The 19,625-nt window shown below is 36.6% G+C and overlaps 4 protein-coding genes across 9 annotated transcripts in view; 3 read left to right on the forward strand and 1 right to left on the reverse strand.

Moving 5' to 3' along the window:
• Positions 1-5,736, forward strand: part of Atpalpha (sodium/potassium-transporting ATPase subunit alpha) — a 70,436-nt gene extending 64,700 nt beyond the window's left edge. For all 5 annotated transcript variants that reach the window (XM_083085633.1, XM_083085632.1, XM_083085635.1 and 2 more), the window contains one exon: positions 193-5,736. In XM_083085633.1, coding sequence (XP_082941759.1) covers positions 193-313 — 121 coding nt within the window. In that variant the 3' untranslated portion in view covers positions 314-5,736. The remainder of the gene's footprint in view (positions 1-192) is intronic.
• Positions 5,737-7,076: 1,340 nt separating this feature from the next.
• On the forward strand, positions 7,077-10,711 carry Cap-g (Chromosome associated protein G). Its single transcript, XM_083085637.1, has 7 exons — positions 7,077-7,275; positions 7,482-8,278; positions 8,366-8,900; positions 9,039-9,335; positions 9,447-9,803; positions 9,884-10,396; positions 10,479-10,711. Exons 1-7 carry the CDS (start codon positions 7,168-7,170, stop codon positions 10,593-10,595), a joined length of 2,724 nt encoding a protein of 907 aa, XP_082941763.1. The 5' UTR covers positions 7,077-7,167; the 3' UTR covers positions 10,596-10,711.
• Positions 10,712-11,150: 439 nt separating this feature from the next.
• Positions 11,151-12,726, forward strand: Wdr92 (dynein axonemal assembly factor 10). Its single transcript, XM_083085639.1, has 4 exons — positions 11,151-11,514; positions 11,628-12,128; positions 12,206-12,303; positions 12,404-12,726. The coding sequence occupies exons 1-4, from the start codon at positions 11,248-11,250 to the stop codon at positions 12,609-12,611; spliced, it is 1,074 nt and encodes a 357-aa protein (XP_082941765.1). The 5' UTR covers positions 11,151-11,247; the 3' UTR covers positions 12,612-12,726.
• A 1,478-nt stretch (positions 12,727-14,204) lies between these two features.
• Positions 14,205-19,625, reverse strand: part of Rpb8 (DNA-directed RNA polymerases I, II, and III subunit Rpb8) — a 56,212-nt gene continuing 50,791 nt past the window's right edge. For both annotated transcript variants that reach the window (XM_083085640.1, XM_083085641.1), the window contains exon 4: positions 14,205-14,665. In XM_083085640.1, coding sequence (XP_082941766.1) covers positions 14,548-14,665 — 118 coding nt within the window. In that variant the 3' untranslated portion in view covers positions 14,205-14,547. The remainder of the gene's footprint in view (positions 14,666-19,625) is intronic.

Consider the following 19,625-nt stretch of genomic DNA (forward strand, 5'->3'; position numbering starts at 1 on the left):
CTTTGATCATATATTTATTCAAATCTTTACGTATTTAATGCTACTAATAAACATTAAAATTCGACTTTTACTTAATACATAAGGATTGTGATTAAAATGTTATTATCGTTGAATCATAATTGCTTTCAAATTAGCAGTATACAATCGACAATGCAACACAAACATTAGTAACTCATATATGTAACGTTGCAGATTCGTATGGTGGCTACCAGCTCTGCCGTTCATGTTCGCCATCTTCATTTATGATGAGACGAGACGATTCTATCTCCGCCGGAATCCAGGCGGATGGCTCGAGCAAGAAACTTACTATTAGACGCAAGGGGGATTAAATCACACGCATGCAGAGCGCGCGCGCAAGAGGACGAGTGAACGGACGAAAGAGCGAGAGAAAGAGAGCGAGCGAGAGAGAGAGAGAAAGAGAGAGAGAGAATGATGATGAGAGAGAATGAGACGCATACTCACACTTGAAAGATATACACCTGAAAAAAGAAAAATAAATAAATCACTCATGTTGAACAGATATATAACACTTTTCACACGAAACGTGCTACTGGGTCTGTCCGAGTTACGTGTCGGGAGAGCAACGGATGGACAACGAAGGATGCGCAGAGATTCGCGCTTGCTCTCACGACGAGAAAGAAGGCGCTATTTCTCCGCGACATGGGGACCCTTTAGCGCTATAGATACAGCGCGAGGTACAAAGAGCACGTTCGTCGTTCTGGCTTTGCTGCCAGCAATCGCTTGCACGCTTGCGTGCCAGGTTTCATAGTCTCAAAAAATTGATCCGGTGTACGAGAGAAAAAGGAGGGATTCTCATCGAGAGGAAATTTCACCAGTCGCTATTGTACGAATTGGAAAGTCGATTGGGAAGTCGCGCCTTCTGTTCTGCATCCAACAATATAACTACGGGGCTTTCTGATGATGATTGGTGCTGCTGCTATTGTTAGATTCTGGACGAGAATATATTGTGCAAAGGTCGTTGGAAGATGGAACGAAGAAAAGAGAGAAAGAGATGATTGGGAAGAATCGCTGAATCGATGACGCCGTAATGCGACTGATGCACGAGTGTCAGGCCTAAAGAAAAAAAACGTGATAAATGGTGATGAAACACGGATAAAAGGAAGCCGAGGCGGCAATGAGAATGAAAGTCCGGAACGGCAGCGGGAATAGACATGCACTCAAGAGACTGGAACATTAATGTACGACGGAGAATCACGGAATCACGTGTTCTTATGTATGCCGGATGCAAATTACTACATTCACGCGACTTCTTATACTATTAGTGGCGTATTATCGTAGACATCTTTGCGTTACCAAGAAACTTTATAATAATAGGCTTTCGTTGATCGTCGATCAATGCGCGCAAAATAACAGTACGCTAAAGATCGGCACATACACACAACACGCCCTCCATTGAGAAGAACTTTAGGTCGAAGACAAGAAGATAGACTCGCAGAAAAAGAAGAGAGCAAAGAAGCCGACGCGAAAGAGCAAATCGGAAAAAGTGCTCAATATAACAGGAGAACCGTTAAAGAAAATTCTTAGGCATCTCGCGTGACACCGAAATATATACTTCGTACGAAAATCTAATTACTTGTTAATTGTAACGAAGGACCTGTTACGATAGATATATCGGTACGGTCTATAGTTATACGTCATGATAAAATAACTAAAATAAAGGAAAGAGAGAGAGAGAGAGAGTTATATAAATAATTAAATGAAATAAAAAATAATATAATTAAAAATAAAGCCGCATTCGCAGTATTTATTATTATAAATAAACAACATACACATTCGGTTTTGAGTCTTAATCCGTGTAGCTGTCAGGACGAAAACGGCAAAGACGTATCGCGTAGTTTCAGTATAGTTATGACTCTTAGCTCGAGAATAATATCACGCTAACAGACGCGAAAACAAACGGGGAGACAGGTTCGAAGAAAGGTGCATGTTGATCAGAGTAGATTCCAACGGAGATGGTTCATTCCATTCGTAATCTAACAACAGGAGGATAGGGGAAAGAGGTATAATTAGGCGGCGAGGATATGTATGCGAACGGTAAATGTAAAATAATTATCAACTGAATCACTACCAATTGACGAGGATATACAAACTGATAAACGATATGTTATGTGATTGCGCGGGCGGATGCGGTAATAAAGCGGTGGGTAGTCGCGGCCTGGTTGCCGGCGAATCGGAGGAAAAAGAAAATAAAGCCATGCCATTTGAGAAGATAAATGAATTATTATAAAACGTTATTGATTAACGACGAGAGAGAAGGAGAAGGAGAGATAACAAAAGTTTAACGAGGCAGGATAATGGGATAATGAACGTACGGAATACACACGAATGCTTTATATTAGAGAAGGGGTGCGGTATATGTACGCAGAATATAGATAGAGAAGGTAAAAGGGACAGACCGGAGCAGAGGAAGCGAGTAAAAAAAAAATGTTCTTACTTAGGTAAAAGCTAAATGAAGAATATAAAAATTCCTTCTCTTAGTTTTTCATAGATTTAAAATGCCAGCGGGACAGCTCGCTATAAATCATTGATCCCCCCCCCCCCCCCCCGCAACGCGGAACGCCCTGTGTAGCAGCGTGTAGGATCTCTTGTTAGCCAGCCGGCGAGCGCGCTGTCCGTGTTGCGCGTATGTGTGTGTATGCGTGCGCGTGTATGTGCGTTGTGCATGTAGTATCGAAACAATACACAACGGTGACTTAAAATGCCTGCCACGCGACTTTTTTCCTTTTTTTTCGGGCCGGGACGATCCGAGACTTTTCTCATCGACGCGATCTCGCAACCGTGTATGTGCACGAATATATTATATCCTCCCTCTTCTCGTCTCCTCCGGGGTGGGTCCATCTCAGTCCCGCGTTCGTCTCGGATGCGATCGAGCTGTTGATGGTTGCGTAAGAAATGCAAGACGAGAAATGGGTACTGTCGAAATTTTCCTTTAACGATGTCTGAAAATTACACAGAATTGTACTTGAAAAGAGATGGGATGGCCACAATTCATTTCTGGAGGGAAGGAATAAATAAGGAATATGCTCTCTCTCTGCTTTTCAAAAATTTTGTATCAAATATCGCGAAACGGTAGGATTTTAAAACACCGTTCTCTCATTATATTACATTCGTGTCTATTGTTAAAAGAATTGTAATTAATTTAAGACGCACTCGACTTTCTGACGATAATCATTCCACTTCCTTTGCAAACAATAACGCTTCTTTCGTTTGCGTATCGCGTACAAACAATCCAAAGTCCAGCTCATCATTGCTTTTTACGAAGAGAGAATCGGGCAATTGCGTGGCTAATTATATAATGACCCGCGAGAGAGGTGATCGCGTTCTCATCGATCGATTGTGGCGAACGCGGGATTCGATGAGTGAACATGCGACGCTCGCTCGGCGGCCCAGGCCCCAAAACTACCCTAAGTGTTCAATAATCGACGTGTTCTCGAGGTGCCCCGTACAACGCGAAACGTTTCTTCCTTCGCCGGTTTCTTCCGTCCGGTGCCGCCGCCTCGACTAGACCCGAAACAGCTCAGACAGCACGAATATCCTAAAGATGTTCAGAAGACATCCCAAAGACGTCTTCGAGATACCTTCTACTATATCTTTTGGATATGCTTGCTGTCTGGGAAGGCTCGAATTGCATTCCGGATGTGCGACTGATCAACTCGGAAGAATGGAAAAAAAATCAAATGTTCTCATTGTCCTTTTTAGGGTGTACTTGCAATGTCCCACGTGGAAGAGAATGATGAGAGGCAAAGGTTTGTCGACGAGTGCGGGAAGAAGGCATCGGATAGAGACGGATCACGACTCGCGTGCGAGCTCGTACATCGGGAACTGGAATTGGAGACGTTTCAAAAGTATCCATCGCGCGAAATCTATCCTACTCGGACTATCCAGTCATCGTGGCGTTTCTAAATTCGATCGACGCCGATCAATTAAATTCTCCTTCTCCGTCTGCGTTGTATAGGCGAATTGTAAACTGTAATTTTTAGAAAGAGACAGCGATTAGCCGAGCCGGAGTAGAAATGAATAGGACTCGATTTTAATGTCGCGACCGTAAAAGATCGATCACTTCTGTCACAACGAAAATGCGGGGGTTTAAAGAATTCGTTTCGCGCGCGATTGTCGCTCTCAACGCTGTCCGTTTTTTCGGATCGGATACGAATGAAAAGGTGCAGGATAAAGAAAGAGTGAGAGAGAAAATGGGAGAGAACGAAAGAGAGGAACATACCTTCGCGTATGCATGCGGTGGATATCTTTGAAGCTACGGAGAAGATCCGCGGCGTTGTCGACAGGGTGTTCCGTGCCTGTAGGGGGGCCGTAGGAGCCCAAAAAAAATGCTTTGCCGTCGTGCGCCGCCTCTTTACTTTAGGCTAATAATTTAAATATTATTAATAAAATATATAATAGTATATAATAATATAAATAAATAATAATGATAAAATAATAATAATATTAATAATAATACATGTTACAATAAGATATTATTAGATGTAATTATTATATATGGTTTAGTCTAGATCGTGTTGTTGAAGAAAAAAAAAACAAAGTACGTATAAGCGAACAAAAAAAAAAGATGGAAGACAGAGTAGAAGAGGACGATGGAGAGAAGAAGAAGAGGATGGAGGAAAGAAAACGAGGATTGAAGGAAGAGAAGACGCGTGCCAGGGGAAGAAAGTTTCGGTCTAAGACCACACACAATCCTTTTTTGCGGTGGACTGAGCAGGACGATGCCGCGCTTATACACGCTTCTATTCTCTCAAGCTTATCTTATCCATGGAGTGCGGGACAATGTTACGCTTTCGTATCTTTGGAAAGAGAGAGACACAGAGAGGACCCCCCTAGATTCCCTATATGTATACACACGGCTATCACTTCATTTCCTCCCTTTTTTCGCATATTTTTAGAGAGAAAGAGAGAGAGGGAGAGAAGACGAGCGACTCTCTGTTTCATCTCGTCGTCGATTCTCTCTGCAATCAAAAACGTAAATTCACGCACACACACACACTCCGATAGAAAAGCGCAGTTCTCGCTTTTTTCCAGATTTTTTTTTTCATTGCTCTAACATTCGTTAGGAGAATCCTCGCGGAAAAAAATGACGTCGCTCGCCTGCACAGCCCGCCGCATACCGCGTCGGAATCATTGAACGATTTAAGAGAAAAAGTTTAAAAGGAGGGAGAGCGAGAGAGAGAGGGGGAGAGGAAGTAAAGCGAACGATGTTTTATTAATATTGTATATATATTTTAAATAATTGAATGACGGACAAACAGATCGCACGCGCGAACGACGGCGACCTCGACCGGGAAGCGTTCCTCTCCGGAAAGAGACAGGACCGCTTCTTCGTCTCACGGGTCTATCCGTATATACACTCCTTTTTTCCGTTTCTTTTTTTTTTCTTGCGTTATAAACGCCGCGTATACCACACATTTACACACTTTGTACACCGCGTAGAGGAAGGAAGAGAGAGAGAGAGGGTGGGAGGGAGAGAGAGAGAGAGAGAGATACGGTTTACTCGGAAATGACACGTACACCGCTCCACCAGCTATATCTATATTCTGATTGACGATTGACGATTCCCTTTCGCAATTAATTAATTAATTAATTATTATTCGATAAGTTCTGTTTTTACACACGCGACACATGTGAAAATACATCGCAATCTCTGAGATACGAATACAACCCAAGTGTCATTACTTTTGATGTTAAATAAAAAATACATAATTAATATATAGAGCGGCCTCCCATTTTCCTTGTCTTTCCTCTTTGACGGACATCGAGTAGATAAAGGATAAAAGCTGTATGCCACTTTGCGAATTATTATTAATCATTGCTTTCTGTTGTATTTATAATTATTATCGTTGTTGACATAAAGGTATATTCGAGAATAATTAGAAATTTATAATTAGAGAGTAACCGATAAACCGTTCAGATATTTTGCAAACCATTTCTCGAGGAAATATCTGCGACTTGTAAATGTGTAAAAAAAATACGATAATTATACCACGATGTATTTGAAGCTCCATTCTTAATTTACTGTTGTGCGAAATATTTAATTATATGATCCTACATCTCTCTCGCATAAATCATTTTTTTTACAAACTTCTCGAAATTTCAAAATCTCTAATATTAAATTTAAATCTCATACGAGTTCGAAATATGGAAATATTTACCTCTTTGGAAGGTAAGCGGTCATCGTTTCGGTTATTCTTATATTTATATTGATATAAATTCTTATCTATTTAAATTCAAGATAATTCTCATGCCATAATTTTATTTGTATTATCATTTATAACGAAATATAGGTACAAACAGCCTTTATTTTAGTGACCGAATAGAATTTTAAGGAAATATATATATTGGAATGAATTTTCTTTAATCAACTTTCTCTGACAAAAATATATTTGACGTTACAAATAGTTTGAATTGTTTGATTAATCAATCAGAAAAAAAAAATTTGCAATCTTTATAAATTTCTTTTCGATGCATTTCTAATGTCAAACACATTTGTAACTCACAAACATACCCGTGATGAAAATTTCTTTGAATTATTTTTAAATTTAAAAATATTGCATTCGAATGAATTTTTTTTAGATACTGAATAAATTCTTTTCTCTCTGAAATATCTTCGACAAATGATTATAAATAGTTCGAATTATTCGATTAACCATTCAAGAGGAAAAAACCTTTGTCAGCATCAATTATATAATCTCAACGTTATCGAACGGCCGTCAGCTAACATCTATTTGAAAATTTAACGATCAGTGATGTCCAATAGAAATACTTTGATGACATACGCAACTGACCACGTGACACGAATTGAAAGACTCGTATAACATGGGGTACCTTTGAATTTGATAAATGTTTCTAATGTTTTTTCTTTATGTTACTTGCATTAACGACATAAGAATATTTATTTCGAGCGCTATATCAATCATACAATTTATTAATCTGCATATGGCAAATCTATTGGTTTCTGTTGACATCTTTCATTTTTTTTCTCCCTCATGGGAATTGACAATACCATACATTTCGATAAAATATATACGTTACTGAGTCACCTGATTTTTACGTCAGTCCGCATGCGCGAAAAATTTCATCGGCGACTGTTCATGCTTCTATAGAATCGGCTACACAATTTGTAACATTAAAAACACAAATATGGTTTCAACAATCAAGAAGGAAATGAAAACTATATTCTGCAAAGTGCAGTATAATAAAATCGATCATCCACAGTACATCAAGAGACTCACGAAATTATATGAGAGAGTAAGTCCGAATCATGTTTCTTTTCGAATATTTTTATTTTGTTCCTTTTTTAATAGCTTTACAGTATTTTCTGAAATTTTTGATAATATCTCAAGATTGAATCGATTAATTTTATATGTACAATGATTTAAGTAATTTTCCCCTTTGCATATTTATCTCATTAAGCCAAGTCTTGCGTTAATGTTTTATGATTCTTTTATTTTCAGACAGATTTCGATACATTTTGGAACTATTTCATCTCATTTTTGAAAGTTCCTCTTACGATGGCGCAACAACACTTGTATATCATAAATACATTAGAGTTTTGTGCCAAATTTGTAGTGAGCTTCGATTCTACTTCGGAGAACGAAAGCATGGAACCAATGTCTCCATTTGTTAGCAAGTTATTCAAATTCCTCTTATCGCATCACAGTGCTAAAGATAAAGCAGTCAGGTTTCGCATATGTCACTTTCTAAACATACTTTTAAACTCTATGGGCGATGATGCTTTTATTGATGATAATCTGTGCGATCAAATTACAGTCAGTATGATGGATCGATTGTTGGATAAATCGCCTAAAGTCAGAGCGCAGGCTGTTTTTGCTCTGCACAGATTGCAAGATCCATCAGATGAACAATGTCCTGTAATAAAAATGTATATATTTCATGTATCTAAAGATCCAAGCGTTGAGGTTCGCAAGGCGGTCCTCTCCTCTATGGGTAAAAATCAAAGGACCTTACAAGCTGTATTGATAAGAACACGAGATATTGATGATTCTGTGCGCAAGATGGCATTTGAATTTATCAGTAAAATCACAGTGCGTTCCTTAACTATCGAACAAAGAGAACGTTTGTTGAAGGATGGTCTCAAAGACAGATCCGAGAATGTCAGAAAATGTGTAAGCAGTGTTTTGTTACCAACATGGTTACGATGCTACAAAGGAGAGTATTTAAATCTTGTTCATGCTCTCGATGCTGGAATAGGAACAGAAACTGCTACCTTATCTTTACAAGTATTATTCAAGTGAGTATATTTTATGAAGAAGTAAATGGTAAAAAGAAATATCAATGAAGGAAATAAAATTCTATATCAAATATTATCTTTTTACAGAGATGCCAATTTAAAAAATTTATTGGAGCAAGTGCCAATAGATAAAGACACAAGATTAATTCCACTGACAAATATATCGAATGAAAATGTTTTGTTTTGGAAATGTGTCATAAAACATCTTCAGTATCTTTCGTGTACAGAAGAATTAGAATTAATTATTCCAGAATTATCAGGATTTTGTACATATATCTGTGATTACATGACTCTCATATCTTCCAAGTCATACGAAGTATGGGAAAAAGAGTGCCATAAGTTTATTCTACTACAACTCTTTGAGATATCCACAACTTATGATCTCGCAGACGAAGTGGGCAGGAAGAAACTGAACGAATTAATGGTAGATGCTCTAATGAGCGATCATTGCTACGATAAAATAATTGAATGTATAGTGAACCATTTGGCAAAAGTGGTACCAGATACCAATAATATGCTAAACATTATTGCCAATATTATTAGTGAAATTAGATTACCTTCATACGAAAATTTAGATACTGAGCAAGTTACTGTAGAGCAACAACAGGAGAAAAACATGCAAGTAAGTATTAGAATCTAGTATTGTTAATTACATACTCTAGACAAGAAAAATATCATAGGTTTGCATTTTAGATAATTTACCGTTAAATTAACGAATATTCAGATTTTCACCTTCTTTTATTTTTCAATTTGATTCTAGAAAGCAAGATTGAAGGTCGATATATTAGAGCTTGAAGAGGAATTATATCAAGCAGTCAAGGAAGAGAATTTTCTAGAAGCTGACAGTATAAAAGAGAAGATCAAGGTGTTGAAAGAGGAAATGACTCAGTTATCCAAGATTCCTGAAGCAGTAATAGTCGATGATACGCGTGAGGAAAAAAATGATTCCATAACTATGGTGAAGTGCCTCAATATCTTGTACTTTGCGATGCAATCCATTCACGCATTAACGCCCACACTCAAGAGTTTAATGTCTCTTGTTTTAAATAGTCTTGACGTAAGCATATATTGCATTATACATATTATATGTGTATATAATTATAACATTTTACATTTTTTCTATGCAATTACTTACTATTCATTACATTTTAATTTAATCTTGTTTTAGCACCCTGACGATAATGTGCATGTATTAGCGCTAAAAGTGTTGAGTATTTATTGTATACTGGACAAAGAATTAGCTAAAAAACATATAATGATATTTTTCTATCAATTTTCTTACGAGCAAGAGAATCAAGAAAATTGGATTGTTGCCTTGAAGGGAATATTCGATCTTTTGCTCATATATGGCTTGGAATATTTTGAAAATTTGCAAATTCAGGAAGAGAATTCTGAGAATAGATCTGAAAAGAGTCGTTTGCTTTACACACATGAAGACAGTATCGTTTCTATAAATAAACGGATTGATATAGAGAAGGGTCCTTGCAATTTTATTAAAATTTTAATGGGATTACTAAACAATGCGGTAAATAATTAATGTCTTTTTGAATTTTGTTATAATCGAATGAAATTTACTATGATACAAATATTTTTGGAAATTTACAGAATCAAGACATGCGCACTATTGCTACAGAAGGATTCTGTAAACTGCTGCTCAACCAACGGATTAGTAGCAGTAGTCTCATATCGCGCTTGATAATTCTGGCCTATAATAACGCAAATATTGATGATATTTATCTTCGACAATGCTTAAGCGTTTTTTTCGAGCATTTTATTGTACGTGTACCTGAAGCACAAGAAATGCTTGAAAGCGCATATTTTCCCACTCTGCGAGCTCTTTGCGATGCACCAGATGTTAGTCCGCTACGGGAGATTGATATATATCACGTTTCTAAATTTATACTGAATTTAACGAGGCGAGGATATCAGAAAACCGGAGTTCAAACGTTTTGCACACACAACAATCTTGCATTTGCCATATTGGCCGAGATTCTAAATTCGGAAAGCAATATAGATAAAGATATTCTCATAAAATCTCTAACGAATTTGCATATTCAAATAGAGGATGCTCCATCAAAACAAAATTTGCAAGAAGCCATTGAGAATGTTACAAATATGGTATACATAATTCTTTACAGTTTATTTTAAGTCTTTCATATAATATTGATTGAATAATATGAAATATTAATTGTAATTATAGGTGAAGCATTCTGACAGACGGTTACTGAAATATATTCAACAGTTCAAACAAAAATTAGAGGCGCCTGAGACAATGGAAGTGGTGGAAGAAAATAGTGGAAGTGACAGTGAAGACTAAATATGGTTCACAATTTTTAATCTTTTAAATAATATGTATTGAATAAGTATTTATATATTTGTTTCATATGTATTTTTATACTTGCATAAATAATATTTTTATACTTGTATAAATAATATGCATTTTTTACTTGATCTTCATTCCTGAATTCCCAAAAAGAAAAGACAAAAAGTTAAGAAAACATTATTAGATATTCTTAGAATGCAAATTATTTATATAATATATTTTTGTATTTATATGAGATATTTGATCTCTTCCTTTTTCTTATCAGATGTTGCTCTACTTTGACCATTGATTTCTTTATATAATTGCATAAGGGTAGAACTTTATAGCATAGACTGGCAGTATATATGTATACATAATACATATAAATAAAGCTATGTCAGGAAGAAGTTGGAGAGAGAAACGTAATTTTCTCTCTACAAGAAATATACAAGCATATATATTGTATGCAGCGTATGTCATGTGACACTTGGAGAAGGTCTATTGCTGCTACTGGGATGACATTTTCTAGTTATGACAGCAACGTGTAGATGGCGTACGAGTTTGTTTATAGTTACGCGCAAAAGCAGTTTATGGCTTTTGCTGTAAAAAGATGAGGACGGGCTTTCTTGACGACAATTAAAGTTGAAAGGAGATATTTTCCACAGACATGGACAAGTTGGCAAAGCCGCAAATAATCTGCCACATCGAGAAATCGGTAGATTATTCGCTCTTTGATGTCAAATGGATACCATGCAGCGCAAAGTTCGTGGTTATGGGCTCTCGACCTCGGGGTACCGGCATTATACAGATCTACGAGTTGTCTAGCGGCGAGTTGAAGCTCGTGAAGGATATAGAGAGGTCTAATCAGATGAAATGTGGGACATTCAAGGCTTCCAATCTTCGGGATAGATACTTAGCTACCGGTGATTTTAAGGTCTCTTTCATTTTCAGATATCTATTAATGTTTTAATATTTACATTTAATAGTATTTTATTTAGTAAAGTTTTACCAAGTAAGCTAAATGTTATCCATCCGTCCATTTTACAGGGTAAACTAAATATCTACAATTTAGAGGATCCCTCGATACCAGTTTACACGACTAATGCACACACACAGATTATAAATGCCATTGATGGAGTGGCAGGTACCAGCGTAGGATGCGGTGCACCTGAATTGGTAACTGGATCCAGAGATGGAAGTGTTAAAGTATGGGATCCCAGGCAAAAGAGCCGACCGGTTGCTATTATGGAACCTAAGGAAGGGGAAAATCGACGAGATTGCTGGTCGGTCGCCTTTGGCAATTCTTACAATTCTGAGGAAAGAGTAGTGGCTGCGGGATATGATAATGGTGATGTCAAAATGTTCGATCTGAGAGCAATGACGGTGAAGTGGGAAAGTAATCTGAAGAATGGAGTTTGTAGTCTCGAATTTGACAGAAGAGACATCCCCATGAATAAGCTGGTTGCCACTACGCTAGAATCAAAATTTTATCTTTTTGACTTGAAGACTCAGCATCCCAAGAAGGGCTTTCCATATCTTGTTGAAAAGGTCTATTATTTAGAAAGAATTAAAATTTATATCTTCAATATATAAGTTTGTAATCCTGTGTGACTGCATGATTTTAGGCCCATAAATCGACGATATGGCTGGTTAAGCATTTACCGCAAAATCGTGAATTATTCGCAACCTGCGGAGGTGGAGGGACTATCTGCTTATGGAAATAGTAAGTATATATACAGGCTATTTCTATTTTAAATAAAATTGCAACTAGTAGCATTGCATGGAAATATGTGTTTTAAAAACTAACATTTATTGTTTCTCAGTAATTATCCAGAGAAAAGAAAAACTACGGATGCCGACGGTATCGAGCAGGGTGTTGTGGGCAATGTTAGCCTGCTGCAAAATAGTATGCTCTCATCGCAACCCGTTAGTGCCTTGGATTGGAGTACGGACAAACAAGGACTCGGTGTTTGCACGTCGTTTGATCAATGCTTACGCGTTATCATCACCACGAAACTGAATACATATTGATTAAACAGCGGAAGATGCTTGTAAATATAAGTCTATACTATAAGAAAAGTTCCTTCAAGCTCCATTTTGTACGCTTAAGATAGCTATTAATAAAATTCTTAAATTGTCTCTATGACTTTATTGAATACATGGAATATGGTTAGATAAAAAATGAGGGAACTGAGAATATAAGAAAACGCGTATCAAACTTGCCATTTAGCAGGCAGCATCTCGATATTATTACAGTCTGGATTCGAACATCGATTTCTCGTTCACGGGTACGTTATGCAACAGCGAGCAGATGAGAGTGAATTATATATTATTGGACTAATCTATTTAGGATCGGATTCTCTCTCTTCCTAAGCATCGGCCATTTTACTCTCGTGGTCGCGAGTGTTACGCAATATCGCGCACGTCAACCTCCGCCATTTGAGGCGTATTCGATCCGCATGTTGTCGCGTACACCTCGCGCTGCGTCGTGCGAGGAGGCAGCGTTGCAGCTGCGCGCGTACACAAGGTCAGAAATACCTCGACTTCAATTATACAAATTAATTACCATAGTCAGGTCTTCATCGCGATGTGCGTTATCGCCGTTCGAGCCGCTCATTTTATTTAATCTCTTCATTCTTTTAAATTTGTTTAGAATTTTGACTATACTATTAGCATTTTACATTAAATTTTGATACAGATTCCAGAGGAAACAAGAAACAAAGAAAGATAAGATGTGTAGCCCAAATTTAAAGTTTTTTTCTTTTGCCTCATGTATTCTAAAAAAATCTAACTTATAGTAATTCTATTTTATCTTGAATGTAGAGAAACGTTTGACTGAAATAGTTGTGTCTATTCTGCTTTTCCTTACGTTTTCATTTTTATTTAGATTTTTCTCTTTATCATCTTTCCATTTTCTTGTACTTGATAAAAGATATTATTCCTTTATGCTTTATATTGCAACGCATTAATATTTGTTATAATTTTTTAAAATAATTGTATTCTCAAATGATTTTATCTTAGAATATATAATATAAATTTCCGTTTCTTTATCTAACATAAATCAATCAAATACTCGAATCGATCGACAATCGAAGCAAAGTGAAGGGATAGATGGCTATCCTAGAAATGTACCAAGTGTTAGTTGGCTAATTATTTAGCAGAGTGTGTACATATTCACGGGAACATATATACACATATACAACGCACACATTGACAGGACAGGTAGAGAAGTGTGCAATACCTGATTCCTATTTTCGTGTCTCGATGGCGCACTTGGTGATGCACTTCGTGACGACTTGGTCAACATCCAAGAATTGGTTGCACAGTTGCATATAGTTGCCTGCGCTATAGATTCATCGCGATTAAACCTCGAATAGAAAGATTGATCCTCCAGAATCCCTGTTTTCCATTAAATGTATCCCATCAAGTGCTTTCAATCGAAAATTTCATTATTTTCGTTTATCAAGATTGATCGTCACTCTCTAGTAATTTAAAAGACAATCTTTCCATGTGAGGATTATTTCATTGAACATGAGTTTTATTATTACTGCTCTATATATTTAGCAAACTATTAAACTGATGTAATGTGGATCGATAGATGGGGAGAAATTTCAAATTGTAAAATTGTAAAAAAATATTTTTATTTTATAAATTTCTCAATAATCTACTAATCCTAAATCAGTAGTCATAATAATGAGTAACATTATCTGATAACTTAATTAGAATGTAAAATTATTGAACTAGTTTGTTGTAAATTTTTAAAATTGAAATTAAAAGAAAATTTCATCGTTTAATTAATGTTATTGTGAAGAGTGTAATTGATATCGCTTATATGTTTAGTAATATTGTATTTACATTTATTTATTTATGTTACATTTATTTATTTATGTTATATGTAAAATACAAAAATTTCTTCAGTGATTGATATATTTGTTGAAGGGATCGACGGCCCGCGCGATCGGTAGAATTAAAATGCAAGTTTCTTCATCAGCAGGTACATGTGTTGATCTATCTCGAAGCCGTGCAGATTGTTCGCGTCGCCCTGTAGCCTCATGAGTAGACCTCCAAAAGATACGTAGGCTGATCTGAAAGTAAAGAGAGAGAGAACGATCAGTTGTTTAGTTTGCATCAGTGGATTTTTCTTTCGTTGCCCGTAAAAATAAGCGATTCTCTCATGTTTAAGAGCAAGAAAAATGTCCGTATCGAGGTCGTCAACGACGTTCCTCCTAGCAGGTTTGCGATCGTCATAATTGCAGTGCCGATAGCGGTCGTGTATATAGATCGACCACACAACCAGCTAACCACACTGCCAACACGCCGATCGCTAAAGGAAGCTGTTCCTTTAAACGATTAGGAAAGATGTATCTGCTTTGTTGAAGATTCTTCAGACACTCCGCTCTTCAAGCTCGATCGACGGTCATCTTCTTCTCTCTTAATCGTTATTCTCATGACATAACAATGTATAAAATTACTTTCAAGATTACTGTCAGATAATTAGATAAATTATAGATGATTAAGAGCTCGGTCTGCGATATATAAATCGAGATTAAAATATATGATACAATATAAGTGTAAAAGGAATATTGTATATCGATTTGCGAGAAAAACTGTCATTTATCTTAATTAAAAAGATTGAAATATTACGAACGCTCCTCCAGAGCGAAATAGCGGTAAGCGTTTCTTGCATCGCTTGACAATCAGCTGATTACTTACGTAATTACTATAACGATGTCTTGGAGCTAATGGATAGAAAGATAACCAACGTCATTCTGCGACTCGGAAATGTACGTGCAAGTATAAAGCATTCATCGTCTCAACTCCGGTGTCATCATGGATGACGTAGGTTTTTCCCCCAATCGAAACTTGTACCTGATATCGCGCAGTCATCTATCGTCGATGACGTTCATAAAGTGCGTTCTTACCACGATCGCGGAAGCGCGTCCGTGAGGTCCAAATTTCGCGTGACTTACGAGAGAGAGGAGAGCTGCGAATGCTGACAGGAATATAGGTGTTATGAGGTTTCCCTATCGATTGACCTTGCCTCCGACGAATCTCTACCTCTCGACGAGGCACTCCGCTCTCGTAAGAGCCAATTATTTTTAACCAAGTATTTCGAGCTTCTGCTTGTGTGCGCACTGGCTCCATTTCCCCCTCTTCCCATCTCATTTCCCCCCGTCGCACTTTGCGTTTTTAAACGTCTCGTGTCGTTGTACACACACATTTTTATACATCCCCTACACATATATCTAACGCCAAATATACATCATTACACAAGTGCATAACAGAATGCGTAGCGTATCATCTATAAATTAGATTGGAATTTTAATCTTGGAATTTAAATTTTATAAACTATCTAAAATATAAAAATCAAGAATCTAAAGATCTCTATTATATATATAATACCTCAACAAAATTACTGAAATATAAATTTCATTTCAGATGATTTCTAAATTCTTTTCCAATCTCGACTTTTAAGGCAAAAATTGAATTTTTTTATTTTTGTTCACAATAAAATTTAATCTTCTCAAACAATGTTTTCTATTAAATATTTTTCTCGGGACAAATTGAAAAGATTCTTTATCCTATGGGAATGTTTGAAAGCTCGTACCTTTTTTGTATCTATGAATCAAATATAATTGATAGCATAGATAAGATGAGTAAAAACAAGAGATGAAAAACAAGTTTTTTCGATTGAAGTTAAATTTCAATTGCAGACTAGAAGCAACTTGACTGTGATTAATGACTGTTCTTAATAATAATTTTTTATATATCAATTAATAGAAATGCTAAAAATAGAAATAAAATTCAATGCAACTATTGTATAATTTTAATGCTACCGACTAATGTCTGCTCCTCTTGCCTCCATCATTTAAATACTTCTAGAGGGAAAATATTTTTTAAACCTATATATAATCTCTACTTTTCTAAAACATCTACATGTATACAAATTAATCACTATAATAAAGGCGCTGGTGAAATTAAATGAAGAACGCATTAGGTGATTTTTATTGTCATTCGTGATACAATATACCCTATGATCCTATGTGTAAGCCATGTGCGTGTATGAACGGTACGTATGTGTGCGTATAAATTGTTACGTGAAGCATGAACTGAGAGAGTGTAGGCGCTGCAATATACACGCACTTCTCCGTTAACAAATCCCTCGTCATGGACGATCGAATGCCATTACGCATCTATTCATAGAGAGTCATCACTGCTGATAATATTGCACGAAAAAAAAAATTGCATTTGTATTTGTCGACGCAGCATGCATTCAGTCGCTTGGATGCCTCCCCCTCCTCCCACGAGATGCGAATTTTACAATTGAAAGAAGGGGGAGGCGGTGTTGACGATTCGCAGCAGGATTTATTTATTGCAGCACACACACATACACACATACATTGTGCAGTTTCAAACAGGTTTTTTCGCGTGTGTAGAGAATTACTTTCTACAGAATCGCCGACACATGTTACCGATTTCACGCTAATTGCGGGAATACGCGTTGCTCTTATTGCTGATCGCTCGAAGCCCAAATTTACGCAATGTAAATGTCGAACGTTATTATCGCAAATTATTGCTGTAAACCAAATTGGTAATCCCAAACGAAAATTTCCGACGCAATTATTCCAATTAGAAACTTTAGACAGATACATAGATGGATCGTAACTTAATTAATATTTGTCTCTAAAGAAACGCTGCTAATAATATAATGCTTGTAATATTACGGCATTTCGCTGTTATTCGTGACGTAATTATAATTGTAATAATATTGTGACTCGAATAAAAGAAGAAGAGTGATATATACTTTCTTGTGCTTTTTTACGAATTGGAGACAACTCGAAATAATCGCAGGTGTGCGTTTCATTACATTGATACATATTCTCCTCGAAGAGGCTAGACATGTCTTACCAGAGATGAAAAATAATTGGAAACATCTTTGCAAAATATTTTCGAAAATATTCACGTCATTCCTAATTTTCCAAAATTTTCAAGCATTATCTTTTTATCAGAAAAAGTCAAAAATTTCAATCAATTCCTATTAAATCAATTTCTACTTTCGTTGTAAGTCACGTAAAACTGTCAAAAAAAATTTTCCACCTCTGTTTTAAACTTTCTGCGAGAATCCAGGGATGCTATTCTAAGGTGACAGTTCTAAAGTATTTTATATGTAAAGAGAAATTTTTAAAATTAATTTAAAATTAATTTATTAATTTTAAAATTAATTTAAAATTAATTTATTAATTTTAAAATTAATTTAAAATTAATTTATTAATTTTAAAATTAATTTAAAATTTATAAAATTTTTTGTTTCCATAAATACTATATATCGTATAATATACAAAAAGCATAAGGCGTCCAAAAAGCTTTGCGCAAAAACTTTGCGTGCCTTTTTGAGCGTTATCCTTCTTGGGAGGATAAGGATACCGCAGGATATAGGTGCGATCGATTTTTTTCCTGTCGTTTACGCTTATCTACGGCGCTAATAAAGTTGGCGTCGTGTTACTCGCTCGTCGATGACGACGACAGAAGAGATGTCGTACCAGATAGTGCATTTACAGCATTCAGGGCCCGTGTAAACGCGCATCTGGCACGAGCCCCAACTGCCCTGTAATCTCGTATTGGCTCGCTTCCGCTCGATTCGCTCTCATGCTCTTTCTACTCGTTAATCTTTGCAGTCTCTCTCCCCTTATTTCTGCTCTTCAACTTTCCTATCCCTCGCACGAAATTGCAAGAGCTGCAATTCCTGCGTTTTCAAAATCATCATGTCAATAAAGAAGCATCTTATTAGACGATGATCGCAATTCGTTGCGCGCGGCTTAAAAATGTAAACACTTATGTAACGATGCGCACAAGTCACGCGATTATTATTCCCGGCGTGTAATTAAGTGCTCGCTCCGATCCAGGGCGATCGAAAGAGCGAAAAGGAATATTATTCGCGAGTGTGATCGTTCGGTGAATTTAATTTAAAGGGCGCCCGAAACTCGTTTAAGAGCACGAAAGAGACGACGACGAGTCGAGGGTCTCTCGGGCGCACCGCCGTGTATCTCTTCCAGAAGGATGTCAGCTGATGCTATTTTGCCTCTCGAAGCGCGAAATGAGAAGAGGACGACGTTGCTAATAATAGCAGTCACTGTCCCCGGTGCCACGACGCTCCGGCGTCGGGACGCGTCGTTTCGTCGTCGTGCGACCCGTTAATGCGCACAACACGCGTCTTCTTTCAATGCTCTTAGACAGCTAATCCTTTCATGGATGCCGCCGATGCGAGAACCAAGTTACGAGTCACCGATGTTACACAATAATTCCCGAGTTGGAGAAACATTTTATTTATATTTATTTTTATTTTTTGAATCCTCGCGAAATAATAAATAATAATTTTATTGGGAATGATTCGAATGCACGATTATTAGATAAAATATCTCGTTTAAATATCTCTTCGCTATTGAGGCAAAGAAGCTAGAACGATATAAATAGTCATGTATTCCCCTCGAGTATATTTTCGTTTATTTTAACGTAAAATTAATAAGCATGATTTTATATATTCTTTCTCGACTGTAGATTTAATTTTTTTTTCTTTGTTTCGTAATTAAAATCGCAACTAAAATTATCTTTAATATTATTTATATGAAAGGAGCGCGCTGTTTTATTTTATTTTATTTTATTAGTTTATTTTATTTATTTATGTAGTTTATTTTATTTTATCAGTTTATTTTATTTATTTATATAGTTTTTAGATCCGATCGCGTTTGATAAATTCATTTTATGTTTTATTATCTCTCACTTTGAATCGATTTTGTGTCAGGAGGAAAGATGTATCGCGATGAATAGTCAATCATTATGATCGATTATTTTCCGAAGTCGATCACGTGCGTTTACAATCATCGTGACGTCACACAAAAAACCGAGTGAGATTATAGCTTTCCGCGGGTATACGAAGAATTGCATTGCATCAGATTCATCGTTCATAGATCTGCATTAGCATCCGATATCGCGAAACTAGAACGATCGATCGGCGATTTAGCGTTGATGGCAAGATTGGTCGATGCT

The sequence above is a fragment of the Camponotus vicinus genome, unplaced genomic scaffold (genome assembly GCF_025532165.1).
Source record: "Camponotus vicinus isolate PSW18456_S1 unplaced genomic scaffold, iyCamVici1.0 SCAF_12, whole genome shotgun sequence".
NCBI lineage: Eukaryota > Metazoa > Arthropoda > Insecta > Hymenoptera > Formicidae > Camponotus > Camponotus vicinus.